This window comes from Gymnoscopelus microlampas, assembly GCF_963454915.1.
Source record: "Gymnoscopelus microlampas genome assembly, chromosome: 7".
In the NCBI taxonomy this organism is placed as follows: Eukaryota; Metazoa; Chordata; class Actinopteri; order Myctophiformes; family Myctophidae; genus Gymnoscopelus; species Gymnoscopelus microlampas.
In genome coordinates this window covers 53924327-53940230 of record NC_139944.1, presented here as the reverse complement: position 1 = coordinate 53940230, position 15904 = coordinate 53924327, and the positions used below count along the sequence as shown (strand labels likewise).

Genomic DNA, 15904 nt, shown 5'->3' with positions numbered 1-15904 from the left:
TCTGATGTTTTTGATACTTTTGTGTGACGCTAGTATGATGAAGTAGGGGGGTGTTCATTTACGAAAAAACACACAAAGTTAAACTATGGAGATAAGAGGTTTTACTGCCCGACAGCAAACAATTTGCAAGGAGTTTTTCAAGCCCCTCTCTCTCTCTATCTATCTATTAATTTCAGCACAGGCCAGCGTCCAGTAATTACCCTCTGCTCACAAGTATCAGCTGCATGTGGAAAATAACATGTTGCATTCTCCATGGGAAAGAGTGGAAGCATGGAGCAGCCCTACAGCTATGACTGGTGATTCATTTTGATGTAGAAACAATTACTATTCTACCAACTGACACAAGCAAGAGGATGTGTGTGCGCGCGCGCGCGCGCGCGCGTGCGTGTGTGTGTGTATGTGTGTGTGTGTGTGTGTGTGTGTGTGTGTGTGTGTGTGTGTGTGTGTGTGTGTGTGTGTGTGTGTGCGCAGTGGTGAAAAGTAACTAAGTACATGTACTCAAGTACTGTACTTACAGTATAAGTACAATTTTGAGGTATGTTACTGGAGTATTTGCAATTTTCATGACTTTTACTTCTACTCCACTAAATGTCAGAGGCAAATATTGTACTTTTACTCCATTACTATTATTTGAAAACTTTAGTTACTACTAGTTACTTTGCAGATATACATTGTCACATTATAAAACATACATTATTCACTTTAGCCTTATTTTATACCTAGGCTATTTGAAAATAGCCGATCTGCAAGCTCACATGCGACGCGCTGTGAGCTTGTAGATCTACTATTTTCAAACATTTTTGTACTTTTACTTTTGGTACTTTAAGTACATTTTAATACCAACACTTTTGTACTTTTACTCAAGTAAATTTTGAATTCCAGACTTTTACTTTATATAACAGAGTATTTCTACATTGTATTATTGATACTTTTACTTAAGTAAAACATTTGAGTACTTTTTCATGTGTGTGTGTGTGTGTGTGTGTGTGTGTGTGTGTGTGTGTGTGTGTGTGTGTGTGTGTGTGTGTGTGTGTGTGTGTGTGTGTGTGTGTGTGTGCACGCACGCGCATGTGTGCGTGCGTGCATGTGTGTGTGTGTGTGTGTGTGTGTGTGTGTGTGTGTGTGTGTGTGTGTGTGCGCGCGCGCGCGTGTGTGTGTGTGTCAGAGAGAAGGAGGTGAAGTTGGGGGTGTGCTTCACCAACTGGAAATGAGAGGAGACTAACATTCTCCATCACTCCCCCTCCTCCCTCCCCTCCCTCTCCTCTCTCCCTTTAGAGTTCAGCTCTCTCTTATAAAGCTGCTGTCACTGTGTTTCTGCATCATTAGAACTCTTATGGCTGATTTAACTTCACCACCAGGACAATAACACTGAACTAACATGCAATAGAGAGAACACAAAAGACCAAGAACTTTATCTTAAACAGCATTTTTTTTAAATAATATTTTGTAACTCAGAGAGTGGACTTTTGTTCATGTTTTATGGATATTTTGAACCAAAAAAACAGTATATATTTCTTAACATTCTTTTTTTTTTTAACTTAGCCTACATCAAGTGGACTTTTGTTCATAATTAGTGGATATTTTGAACAAAAACAGCCAAGATCTTTTATCTTAAACAGTATATTTTTTTTACATTATTTTTTTTACTTATCAAGTGGACTTTTGTTAATAATAATTAGCAGATATTATTAGTAGGCCTACAACATGCCTGTGTGCTTCAGCATCCTAGCCTTGCTGGTCCTTCAGCTGCAGGCTCCTCCGTCCAGCCCGTCTCCACTGACCTCCAGAGGGATTATGATCCTACGCTGTCCCACCTGTAAGGAGGGAGGAGGAGGACCACCTCATCAGGGACCACCTCATCAGGGGGACAGCATAAGGGAGCCCACCACACAGCAGCAGAGTCATCCTCCTCCTGCAGGGTCCTCAGAGTCCTCGTCGGCCTCAGTGCTGGCAGTGGGAGACCCCTGTGGGGTGTACACCCTGCGCTGTGCACACGGCCTGCGGTGCACCCCTCCAGACCAGGACCCCAGACCCCTGAGGGCCCTGCTGGAGGGCAGAGGGGTCTGCAGCAGTAATACCACCATCAGGACCACCGGTCCAACACAGAGGGTCCACACCACAGGTAAGATCCAGTGTTGCCATGTTGGCTTAAAGTCAGCGGTTCTCAAACTTCTTCATGTCAAGGACCCCCAAAATTATATGTATTCGGCTGCGGACCCCCATCTCAAAAAATATTTTGAGCCAGGCATTTTTCAAAAATAGCAGATCTACAAGCTCATAGCGCGGCACTCTGTGAGCTTGTAGATCTGCTATTTTTGAATAGCCAAAGTATAAAATATGGTTAAAGTGGTTAAAATGATTGTGACGCTATATTAACTAGTTTTGCTGGGGACCCCCTGGTATCCCAAGGACCCCTGTGGGTCCCCGGACCCCACTTTGAGAGCCAATGTTATAAGTGACTTTGGGCTTGTTTTTCTGTGAAGTCGCTTGTAAATATTGGTTAGTTGCCTGTTGTGTTTTTTTGGGGCTTGTTTCTTAAAGTGTAGTTGTTTATTTGGGCTTGTTTCCTAATGTTGTTTAAACCAGTGGTTCTTAAACATTTTCATGGCAAGGAGCTCCAGATGTATTTGTCCGTGGGGCCCTGACCATCTGAAAATATTTAGTGCCAGGGACCTGCCCCATACAAGATTTGTGTTGTTAAAAATATAAGGATTTTTTAACCGTAGCCTAATAGTGGCTTATTTTGGGCTTGTTTTCATAGACCCGGTTGCTTGTTTCTCTCGCAAAATCTGGCAACACTGATAGAGCATCATAATTTGATCCAGGATAGGATGTGAATAAGAGCTCACAGACAGACAGACAGACAGACAGACAGACAGACAGACAGACAGACAGACAGACAGACAGACATATCTCACTGTTAAAGGTATAGTGTAAAGTGATATTTTCTGGTTAAAACCAGTCGTGGAAGAAGTACTCACATTTTGTACTTAAGTAAAAGTACCAATACATACTGTAGAAATATTCTGTTACAAATAAAAGTCTGGTATTCAAAATGTAAAAATACAAAAGTATTCGCATTGAAATATACTTAAGTACTGAAAGTAAAAGTATAAATGTATAAAAATGCTTTGAAAATAGCAGATCTACAAGCTCACAACGCGTTGTGAGCTTGTTGATCGGCTATTTACAAATAGCGTAAGTATAGGGCTGAAGTGGTTAATGTTTTGTAATAATAATCCAAATCTACAAATTAACTAACTAAAGTTGTCAAATAATTGTATTGGAGTAAAAAGTACAATATTTTCCTCTGAGATGTAGTGGAGTAAACGTATTGAAAAATGGAAACACTCCAGTAAAGTCAAAATTCCTCAAAAGTGTTCTTAAGTACAATAGTATACTTAGTTACTTTACACTACTGGTTAAAACCGAACGTTGGTGTGGAAAAAGGAAAAAGGAAAAAGCTCTATATTCAGATAGTAATCATAGGTATATAGAGTGTCTGTTCAGTAGTATGGGTCTCCCCGTCTCTTTAATTTAACAGAACATACATTTTCAAGTGGGTTGCCAATTTCTTCCACTCAGGAGAGAGTAGACCCATTTATCAGTTTAACATCCAGCTCCAACTTCTGTTCATTTCTGTGTGTCATCACTAATCATTTCACCTGTTTATCCTGTATGCTGTATGAGTTCTCTCTCCTGATTGGATAAAATTGGCATCCCAACCCAAGGAGACCTCTGTTACTGAACAAATACTCTATAGTCTGAACACAGAGCTATTTAACACTAATGTTATCAAAAACTGTGCAGTCAGTGGGTCAGTTTTGTCTGGAATATATCATAATCAAAAGAGCAAATAATTACATCTCCAACTGGGATGTCACAATAGCATGTTATTTACTTCAGGTATATGTAGTAAATTACTCACTCAGTGCCTAATTCTTGTTATTTCTTTGATCACAGATGCTGCTGTACCAAGCAAGGTAAAACAAATCAACTGTTATGATACAATTGTAACCAACTGAATGACATTTTTGAAGAAATCTGGATACTTGATCATTTGAAATAACTTCTTTTCTCTTTCTTTCTTTCTTTCTCTCTTTCTCTCTTTCTTTCCACTAGAATCCGTGTGCTAAAATGCTCGTCCGTGTTCTGGAAGGGCTGGACAACCAACAGGTGTTCCAAACCCATCAGGATATTTACATACCCAACTGTGACAAGCATGGCTTCTTTAGAAAGAAGCAGGTGAGTTCAAATGATGTCCTATTAAAGGGATCGTGAACTATCCCTTTAATACTAAATAATTCATTATAATGTAGGGTCATGTGTGCATCTCTCTCTCTTGTGATCTTGCTTTCCTGCCCCTATTATTTTCTCACACTGTCTCTAGCTCTCTCTCTCTCTCTCTCTCTCTCTCTCTCTCTCTCTCTCTCTCTCTCTCTCTCTCTCTCTCTCTCTCTCTCTCTCTCTCTCTCTCTCTCTCTCTCTCTCTCTCTCTCTCTCTCTGGCTGTGTGTGTGTGTGTGTGTGTGTGTGTGTGTGTGTGTGTCTGTGTGTCTGTGTGTCTGTCTGTCTGTCTGTCTGTCTGTCTGTCTGTCTGTCTGTCTGTCTGTCTGTCTGTCTGTCTGTCTGTGTGTGTGTGTGTGTGTGTGTGTGTGTGTGTGTGTGTGTGTGTGTGTGTGTGTGTGTGTGTGTGTGTGCATGCGTGCGTGCGTGCACGTGTGTGTGTGTGTGTGTGTGTGTGTGTGTGTGTGTGTGTGTGTGTGTGTGTGTGTGTGTGTGTGTGTGTACACACACACACACACACACACACACACACAGGCATGTAGGATTACTGGCATCAGTCACACTTGCTCCGCGTTTCATCACTTTCTTGCCTCTTCTAAACATGATGTTGCGTTCATTCCACAGTGTTGGACATCAAGAGGCAGCAGGCAGCGGTCAGGGAGATGCTGGTGTGTGGAGAAGAATGGAGGCAGCATTATGTGTGACATCGGTACATGAGGAGGAGGAGGATGGCAGAGAAGAGTTCAAACTGGAGCATCATCACCACACAACGGGCGACTTATAGAGCAGGGGTCTTCAACAGGGGGGGGCCCGGGACCCCATTATAGGGGGCCCTCAGAGATCAGTGTTTTTACATAAACCACTTGAACCCTAGTATCCCTATTCCGAGGGGAACATTAGCCAAAAATAGCTGATCTACAAGCTCATAACGCCTCGCGCTGCGAGGCGTTATGAGCTTGTAGATCAGCTATTTTTGGCAAAGTGGTTTGGTGTAGAAGGGGAAAAGGAGCAAACCAAGTACAGAGCCAAAGGTCAAGTTTACAAGTGAGGGTTTAAGTGGTTAAATGTCTGAAACAAGCAAAAACCATTAATTGACATAAAACACAGATGACAGTGCTGTCAAACAAAGTCTATGAAGCTATCTATGAAATCTACTGTATGAAAGCAATTAATCTGCAGCACAATTGTATACAGTATGTTGTGGGGGTCCCTGCTTCATCTCTCTCTCTCAGCTAAGGGGTCCCTTGGCCTGAAAAACGTTTTAGACCCCTCACATGGCATTGTTATAACTTTATAAGTGCTGGACACTTTTCTTCAAATGTATAATTAAGTGGTGTCCATACGCCCCCTACTGGACATAAGACATAACTAATTTATGCACCTGGACATGTGGAAAATACACAGTAAACTGTTTATTTACAGATATTCTTATTGTATCCTGGATCGACATTGTAGCTACAATGACATCTCACACTTTGCCTTATTTCAAACTTCAGGAACCAGTAAGATTGGTTTCTTTGTATTTTTGTTTTTTAATAATAAGTGCCTAATAGTGTATTTTTAGAATCCAACAAAACCAAGATTGTGCTTCTAGTTAAAAGAAACCTCCTGCTGATCTTGTGTTTTCCAGTGTATATCTTGACTACATTTTTGTAACTTTAATTTAACATTATTATATGCTGTTGTAGGCTATTCATATTTTATTACCATTGTATTGTTCCTCTGAATGTATAATACGTTATTTATGTAATTATTATTTATGTTACTTGTTTGTCAGAGCCATCCTGAGACAATGTTACATTACTGTTAGGGATGCACCGATATGGATACCGATGTTTACTATAACAATGTAGCCGATAGTACTGATATTTGTTTATTTAGTATTTGGTGCCAGGGCAACAAATAAATATTCATGATCAGAAATAACTGTTCAGAATCTATAGCTTGGTAGGCTGCAGATAATAACCAACACACCAACATAGCCAGCGCAAAATTGATGCTTATCAACAACAGATAAATATCAGCTACTGCCATCGGTGGATGTCAACTTTATTTGCCGATACCGATACTGACCGATAACGACAAATATGTGTCCGATATATGGGTGCATCCCGACCCTAATGTTATTATTTGTACTGTATTTCATCTTATAGGCAGGTTGTGTTGCATACTGTAGGCCTATAGCATGAATCCTTATTTTAAATTGACTGATCTGGAACATGTGACTGAACACTAAGGGACAATAAAATAAAATATATCCTGAAGAACTCAGGGATTGTAATCATAATTATGAAAACTCATTTGTTTGCCAAAAATAACATCATGCAAGTAAGTGTGTCCCCTGTTCCTTAAGCCAGTGGTTCAGGGGGGGGTCGCCAAATTATTTTTTTGGGGGGGGGGGTCCCAAGATGATTAGCTTAATGTGCAACATTGTTTTTTCACTCAACAGTAAACAAACCAACATACAGTGTAAGCGTATACAGGGTATCTGTACATTTATAAAGTTACAGTACTTAAAGACCTTTTTAATACCAAACTGTCAAATATTACATAAGAAAGAGGCAAACATTGTGAAAGTAGCCGAACTACAAGCTCACAACGCCTCGTAGGGCGAGGCGGTGTGAGCTTGTAGATCGACTATTTTCACAATGTTTATCTAAAACAAATTGTAAATTCCAAGTGCTTGTCCCCAGTTCAAATATGATTATTTTGGGGGGTGTCGGTCTGAGAAGTTTGGGAACCCTTGCCTATAAGCCAGTGGTTCTCAAACCATGGTCAAGGACCCCCAAGTATTTTGGCCCCAGCTGAAAATATTTTTGTGCAAAATTTGTGTTTTTTCCAAAAATATTCAAAATGTGTCCAAATCTTTCACAATGTTTTTGCAATAGCAGATCTACAAGCTCTCACTGCCGTGCGTCAAAACACATTGTATATTGGCTATTATTTTCAAATAGTGGTTTAACTTATTTTGATGCATGCTATTAACAACTCATTCTTCCGGGGACCCCCTGGAACCCCCTCAAGGACCCCTGGTGGTCCCCGGACCCCCACTTTGAGAACCATGCACTGCCTTAAGCAGCATATGACCAGGAATCAGATCAGGACTGAACCTGTATGTATGCTTGTTTGGAGCATCATGTTCTCACAAAAACCAGACTGCCCAGAAAAACCTCCAATGATGGAATAATTCAATTCAAGGTGAGAATGATGACAGCCTAAATCAATAGTTCTCAAACTTTTTTATGTCAAGGACATCCAAAATTGATTTGTATTTGGCTGCGGACCCAGGGACGTGCACAGATAGACTCTAGGTGGTGCTAGAGCACCTGCCCTTTGCCCTCTTGACCAGAAGTGCCCTTTTGAAAAAAGAAAAAAAAAAAGTTTTTTTTTTTCCAGTTTACAGCAGGGGTCTTCAACAGGGGGTCCGGGACCACTAGGGGGTGCTCAGAGTTACTACAGGGGGTCCGCCAAATCTTTATGTGATATGATTTTTCTTTTTACCATAACCACTCGAAACCTAGCATCCCTTTTCTGAGGAGAACTTTAGCCAAAAATAGCAGATCTACAAGCCCACAACGCCTCGCAGCGCGAGGCGTTGTGAGCTTGTAGATCTGCTATTTTTGGCAAAGAGGTATAGGTGTAGAGGGAAAAAGAGCAGACCAAGTAAACAAAAAAAGTATAATTTACTTGAGCACCTGCCCCTCAAAATGTCTGCGCACGCCACTGTGCGGACCCCCATCTGAAAAATACTTTGTGCCAGGACCCTCCAGAAGCAAAGATTTGAGTTAAAAATGTTCGATTTAAAAAACTATATATATATACATATTCAAAGATTCGCACACATTTTCAAGATTTAAAAAAATAGCAGATCTACAAGCACAATGTGAGCTTGTATATCTGATATTTTTGAATAGCCAAAGTATAAAATGTGCTAAAGTGGTTAAAATGACTGTGACGCTAATATTAACACATTTAGCTGGGGACCCCCTGGTACCCCCCAAGGACCCTACTTTGAGAACCAATTGCTTAAATGACATGACAACCTCTATGAAATTGTGCAATTATATATTACCCAATTACTCAACTGGCAATTATTCAACTGGCTCATAAATGGGGATTTGGCTTGTGGCGTTAACATTAGCATATTACCATAGAGACCTATTGAGCCTTAAGTAGCCTACAATACAATCATTACAATCCACAGGTATTTGAGGAATATTGCTGAAATAGCCTATAGCTGACCTACTTAATCTGACTGAGTCACTACAGATTACTGTAGAACCACCTGACCTGGTGGTTGATGTTGTAATAACAATGTAATAATAACAGAAAAATAATACATTACCCTTGAGATGATAAATAATGTAAATCTCTCTCTCTCTCTCTCTCTCTCTCTCTCTCTCTCTCTCTCTCTCTCTCTCTCTCTCTCTCTCTCTCTCTCTCTCTCTCTCTCTCTCTCTCTCACACACACAGTTTAGCATAGCACGCACGCATGCATGCAGAGAGAGAAAGAGTTAGAGAGAGGTGGAGAGAGAGAGAGAGAGAGAGAGAGAGAGAGAGAGAGAGAGAGAGAGAGAGAGAGAGAGAGAGAGAGAGAGAGAGAGGGAGAGGGAGAGAGAGGTGGAGAGGGTGGGAGAGGGAGGGAGAGAGAGAGAGAGAGAGAGAGAGAGAGAGAGAGAGAGAGAGAGAGAGAGAGAGAGAGAGAGAGAGAGAGAGAGAGAGAGAGAGAGGGAGAGAGAGGTGGAGAGGGTGGGAGAGGGAGGGAGAGAGAGAAGAGAGAGAGAGAGAGAGAGAGAGAGAGAGAGAGAGAGAGAGAGAGAGAGAGAGAGAGAGAGAGAGAGAGAGAGCTCTACTGGTCCTACTACTAATTAGTAAAAGATTAGTAGCCTAAAGGATTAGAGAGAAAAACAGAAAAGAAAAAGGATAAAGGGAGAAAAACAGAACAGAAGTGATTTAGTTTGGAGGAGAGAGACATTATAGACTGTTTGATCCAACCAGGAGAGTCACCTCACGTGTGCTTTAAGAGAACACACACAACATCACCACCTCATCATCACAGGACCACATGCAGCAGGTAGGCTACTACTATAGGTCCTATTATACCTCTATGGTCCTACCGTCCTACTGAGGCTGAAGATCTGAATATAGCAAACTATCAGAAGAGGAAAGTAAAGTAGCTGGATGCATTGTGAGCTTGTAGATCTGCTACTTTTGATGGTTTTGATCTGTCTGTGGTTTCTTTTGAACTACTTTCAATACTTCTCCACTGCCATGCGACACGTTGTGAGCTTGTAGATCGGATATTTTCAAATAGCCTATGTATAAAATAGGGCTAAAGTGGTTAATGTATGTTTCATAATATCATAATTTATATCTGCTAAGTAACTAGTAACTAAAGTTTTCAAATAATTGTAGTGGAGTAAAAGTACAATATTTGCCTCTGATATGTAGTGGAGTAGAAGTAAAAGTATAGACAATTGGAAATACTCCAGTAAAGTAAAAGTACCTCAAAATTGTACTTAAATACAGTACTTGAGTAAATGTACTTAGTTACTTTACACCACTGGAATTTATTATCCTGACCTCCAGATGCATTACTGTTCACTAAAGAGCTAGAGACAAGGAGACCTCCTGTTGCTGATCTAACACACTATGGGGATGATTAGATGATCAGACTATAGAGCTATCACTTATTTTAACCCATTAAAGGTATAGTGAAATAAAAAATATGTTTTTCACCATTTTAGAGCATATCCGTGGTGGTCATCATATGGTCATACATAACGATAGATGCCAAAAAAAACAAAAAACAAAACATTTGTGCATTTTTGTATCAAAAGTCCCTAAAAAGCCAATCTTAATTACTTCCTGTGAACAAAAACGTGCTGCGTGATGACATAGATACACTTTCATGAATATAAATGAATCTTGATTTCTCACCTGTGTGATTCCCATAGCTGCACGTTCCTCTTTTTTGAATCTCATTCAAGATGACGTCCAGACGGTGTATTACTCATTGTAAACTTAATCAGCACACTAAAATATGAATCTGAACATTTTAGGTTAGAAATAAGCAACTTGGTAACAAACATTCTGCACAGTGGCCATATCTCTCTCCCTTGACCAGCCTGCTCCTGCAGGCTACAAACAATAACACTGTGCACCACATGACTGAGGTTCTACCATGCCATAGCCTGAAGGGATGGCACTTCTGATTGGTTGCGAGGCCGTTTCAGACTGAAACTTCAAATTAAAATGACCGAAAATGTCATTGCACTGGACTTTAAAGACCTGAGGCTGATTCTACAAATGCCTTCTAAAGATGATCAGAGCTATATTTAGGCTACCACTCATTTTACTGCACCTTTAATTGTATTTATTTATTTATTTTAGAAAGAATCGGGTCACTCAAACCGGTAGTGTGACGATGGCTTCTCCCAGTGGCTCCTCCCACCATGGTGTTAGCTCCTCCCATCCTCCTCAGAGCATCCTGACGCCCAAGAGGAAGACCATGAAGAAGAAACACTTCGTGCAGCAGAAGGTCAAAGTTCTTCGAGCCAGTGACCCTGTCCTGAGCGTGTTCATGTGGGGCGTCAATCATTCGGTAGGCAATCTATAGGCAACTGTGTGTGTGCGTGCGTGCGTGCGTCCGTGTGTCTGTGTGTGTGTGCGTGCGTGTGGTGTGTGCGTGCGTGTGGTGTGTGCGTGCGTGCGTGCGTGTGGTGTGTGCGTGCGCGCGGGTGGTGTGTGTGTGCGTGCGTGCGTGTGGTGTGTGCGTGCGTGCGGGTGGTGTGTGTGTGCGTGCGTGTCTGGACGCATGCGTATTCCTGACATAGACATTTGGGGAAGATAACGTCAAATTCATGACAAAATGGGCATCGCCCCGATTTGATTAGATTGAACTTTCACATGGAATTAAGGATAAGGATAATTCCTTTAACAGGTCCGTTGATGAAAGCCCTTACGGTTTTGTTTCCAATGAGGGCCTGTGAGCAATTAGGGATTAAGAGTCTTGCTCAAGGACAAATTTCATTTCATCGACGCGTTTGCTGGTCTGGCCTGGAATCGTACCTGGGGCAACCAGGGCCTCTTGGCTCCCTAGGCGGGCTCACTAAGCACTCAGCTATGGCCGCCCCTAATTAACGTGAGTCAATGCCATGTCCCGTATCATCAGTGTGTATACCAACAGCTACACCAGTCTACCAACAGTGTGTATGTGTGTGTGTTGTGGTTGATGAAGAGTAGAGGTGTCTGTATTATAGATAGCCTGCACCTTTGACCTTAGCCTAGAGGAAGCCTTTATGACCACGGTCATTAAATACCAACCGCTCCTACATACAGTACAATCTCAGAGCTGGGTTGTACTGTAGGTGCAGACTATTTGTTTTTATATTTGGCAGCCCCTAGGACATTATACCCACAGACTGGTTGGTAGAGGGTTTCAACAACTTGGGATGCCCCAAAAAGGAGGCAAAGTATTTTGCTGTCTAATTCTCAGAGTAACAACAGGGGGTCCTCAGAGTAACTACGGGGGGTCCTCAGAGTAACTATGGGGGGTCCGTGAAGATATTTGTGTGATGGGGAACATTAGCCAAAAATAGCAGATCCACAAGCTCACAACGCCTCGCGCTGCGAGGCGTTGTGAGCTTGTAGATCGGCTATTTTCTGACAGTTGATGTAGAGGGGAAAAGAAAAAGCCAACGCTCAAGATGACTAAAATATTGAAGATTTAAAAGGTTAACTGTAAAATTGAAAATACACATTAACACGAATCCAACAGAAAAGATCATGTATGTCAGATAAAGTCTATGAACCTATCTATGAAATCTGCAACACAATCCAATATAGTGGGGGTCCCTGGGGTTCTCTCTCTCAGCTAGGGGGTCCTTGGCCTGATAAACGTTGAAGAGCCCTGCCTTAGAGTACTGAGTGACATGGTAATTGTAACATGAAGATATATGCCATGATTTTGTGAATGTAACCTTAAAGGAGAATTTTGGACTAAAGTTTTATTACCTTTTCTATGATGTTATGATATCTTAGGATGAATGGTACAGTAGAAAAATGTCATAAGTCCACCCCTGGTCCGCCACAGCTTAAAAGCCCTCTAAGCTTTTTTTTTTTTTTTGTGAGATCTGGTGACAGAACATAGTGACAGAACACTATGCAACCAAAAAAAAAAAAAAACAGAAGTCTCGCTAGACGAGATTGAAATCTCGTCTAGCGAGACTTCTGTTTTTTTTTTTGTTTTTTTTTGGACAGTGTTCTGTCACTATGAACGTATGATCTCTCACAAAAAAAAAAAAAAAGCTATTAAAATATGTGATCTAACCTAAGGCCTATCCGCGCACATTTTTAAGCTCCGGCGGACCAGGGGTGGAGTTATGACATTTTTCTACTGTACCATTCATCCTAAGATATCATAACATCATAGAAAAGGTAATAAAACTTTAGTCCAAAATATCCCTTTAACTGTACCTTTTCATATTTGTGTCCTTGTATGCTCTCCTTCATGTGGACATCATGGATACATTGTTACAACGTGTTGCCTCCATACTGTCCGTGACGTGCAGATCAATGACCTGAGCCAGCTGCCCGTGCCCGTCATGCTGCTTCCAGACGACTTCAAAGCCAACAGCAAGATCAAAGTCAGCCACCACCTCTTCAACAAGTAATCCGATTACACTGTAAAGTCAGCCACCACCTCTTCAACAAAGTAATCTGATTACACCGTTTGCCACATTGTCCCATCCTCCTTCATCACGCTGTACCGTCCGTCACTGTCGCACAATCTTTGGGGAATCAACACGGTCACATTTAGGCTGAACTTAAAGGAGGAGTTCACCCGAAAAATTACTTATTTTCTATCAATTACTCACCCCATGAAGCCTTGATTTCATGGATTTATTTTTGTTTTTGCGGCATTCTTAAGATAATGATTTGATGACCGTGTGTATTTCCGGTAGGAGACACAAATAATCTACTTTGTGTCTCCTACCGGATACATTAGCTGGTAGGAGACGGGAATCAAATTATTAGCTTAGGAATGCGACAAAAACAAAAAAGAATCCATGGATTCAAGGCTTCATAGGGTGTGCAATTGATAGAAAATAAGTCATTTTTTGGGTGAACTCCTCCTTTAAGCAATAACAGAAAGGAACAACAATAATAGTGCCAGCAACTACTGTAGGTCAAAGTAAAACAAAAGTAGTTTGAAAAGGCGTTGTGAGCTTGTAGATCGGCTATTTTCTGACAGTTGATGTAGAGGGGAAAAGAAAAAGCCAACGCTCAAGATGACTAAAATATTGAAGATTTAAAAGGTTAACTGTAAAATTGAAAATACACATTAACACGAATCCAACAGAAAAGATCATGTATGTCAGATAAAGTCTATGAACCTATCTATGAAATCTGCAACACAATCCAATATAGTGGGGGTCCCTGGGGTTCTCTCTCTCAGCTAGGGGGTCCTTGGCCTGATAAACGTTGAAGAGCCCTGCCTTAGAGTACTGAGTGACATGGTAATTGTAACATGAAGATATATGCCATGATTTTGTGAATGTAACCTTAAAGGAGAATTTTGGACTAAAGTTTTATTACCTTTTCTATGATGTTATGATATCTTAGGATGAATGGTACAGTAGAAAAATGTCATAAGTCCACCCCTGGTCCGCCACAGCTTAAAAGCCCTCTAAGCTTTTTTTTTTTTTTTGTGAGATCTGGTGACAGAACATAGTGACAGAACACTATGCAACCAAAAAAAAAAAAAAACAGAAGTCTCGCTAGACGAGATTGAAATCTCGTCTAGCGAGACTTCTGTTTTTTTTTTTGTTTTTTTTTGGACAGTGTTCTGTCACTATGAACGTATGATCTCTCACAAAAAAAAAAAAAAAGCTATTAAAATATGTGATCTAACCTAAGGCCTATCCGCGCACATTTTTAAGCTCCGGCGGAGCTTAAAAGGCTTCATAGGGTGTGCAATTGATAGAAAATAAGTCATTTTTTGGGTGAACTCCTCCTTTAAGCAATAACAGAAAGGAACAACAATAATAGTGCCAGCAACTACTGTAGGTCAAAGTAAAACAAAAGTAGTTTGAAAAGATCAATACATACATGTATCGTTTCTGTCAGGCAGAAACCTCTCCATATTTATTCTTTTGCGTCAAACAAAAGCATCAAAAGTAGCAGATCTACAAGCTTGAAACGCGGCGCGAAGCGACGCGTTTCGAGCTTGTAGATCTGCTGCTTTTGATGCTTTTGAATTTGAATCCTGAAAAGTTACCGTTTTGGAAAGTTGGTGCTGATTTGATTGGTCCAGCGGTTTGTGAGATTAGCACCTGACACACAGACACACACACACACACACACACACACACACACACACACACACACACACACACACACACACACACACACACACACACACACACACACACACACACACACACACACACACACACACACACACAAATAGTACAGTGGTACGATTATTCAATGATGCTAAAACGTTAACACAAAAAAACTCTAAGGGCTTGTTTCCATTGTGGTCCTACAGTATGTATTCAATTCATCAAGAACAAAAAAGGTTGGAAAACCTCTCACTGGATTGCTGCTGTAGGAACACTTCTCAAATAAACACACGTCTATAAGTATAGCCTGAATGGCATGTCTACTATTAACGTTGTAGTACTCTTATAAACATGTCAATATTTAAGTATGCATGGTATATGGGGGGTTGGGTTGGTGTGGAGTATAATAGTTAGAATGTATAGTAGCAACGTCACTGAGGTTAAAGGGGATTTCAGACAAATCCCTTAATCCATTGAGGAATGTAAGACTCTGGTATACAGTATAACAGTCATAAACACAATGTAAGACTCTGGTATACAGTATAACAGTCATAAACACAATGTAAGACTCTAGTATACAGTATAACAGTCATAAACACAATGTAAGACTCTAGTATACAGTATAACAGTCATAAACAGACTCTGGTATACAGTATAACAGGGGTTCTCAAACTTTTTCAGGTCAAGTACCCCTAAATGAATGCGAATTTGGTCGCGGGCCCTCATCTGAAAAGAGTTCCATATGTGGTGTTAAAAATGTAAAAAATATTCAAACACTTTCAAAGAATATCAAGATTTTTGGAAAATAGCTGATGTATGTAGGGCCCTGGGGGTCCCCGGACCCCACTTTGGGAACCCCTGCATTAGACCACGGACCACCGTAACTCTGAGAGTGTACAAATGGAACCAAATGGACCCGTAAGGGTCCATTTGGTTCCATTTGTACACTCTCAGAGTTACAGCAACATAAGGGTCCATTTGGTTACTAGCTATCCAACATTTATCTGGGTACCCCCTGGAACCCACTCAAGGACCCCTGGGGGTCCCCGGACCCCACTTTGAGAAGCATATGGCAGTATAACACTCATAAACAGAACGGGCACAAGAACAATGTCATAGTCTTTCTCAAGCAAAAGTGCTGTAATCACAGTCATAATTTACAACAGTGTCTTTAACTGTTACTTGTATCGGAAACAGAAACAAAATAATAAAGACCAAAAATCACTTTGCTATAAATTCTTAATGTATTATTTTATGTAGTTGCCGGGG

The 15904-nt window shown here is 40.9% G+C and overlaps 2 protein-coding genes across 2 annotated transcripts in view; both read left to right on the top strand.

The window, feature by feature from the left end:
• Positions 1-1704: 1704 nt before the first annotated feature.
• On the top strand, positions 1705-5003 carry LOC311048650 (insulin-like growth factor-binding protein 6; the record flags this gene model as incomplete). Its single annotated transcript, XM_084061913.1, has 4 exons — positions 1705-2122; positions 3964-3983; positions 4123-4245; positions 4911-5003. 4 exons carry the CDS (start codon positions 1705-1707, stop codon positions 5001-5003), a joined length of 654 nt encoding a protein of 217 aa, XP_083918039.1.
• Positions 5004-9275: 4272 nt separating this feature from the next.
• The window catches only part of LOC311049210 (phosphatidylinositol 5-phosphate 4-kinase type-2 gamma-like), a 21882-nt gene continuing 15253 nt past the window's right edge, over positions 9276-15904 (top strand). Inside the window, exons 1-3 of the mRNA XM_084062704.1 lie at positions 9276-9360; positions 10680-10890; positions 12860-12957. Coding sequence (XP_083918830.1) covers positions 10714-10890; positions 12860-12957 — 275 coding nt within the window. The 5' untranslated portion in view covers positions 9276-9360; positions 10680-10713. The remainder of the gene's footprint in view (positions 9361-10679; positions 10891-12859; positions 12958-15904) is intronic.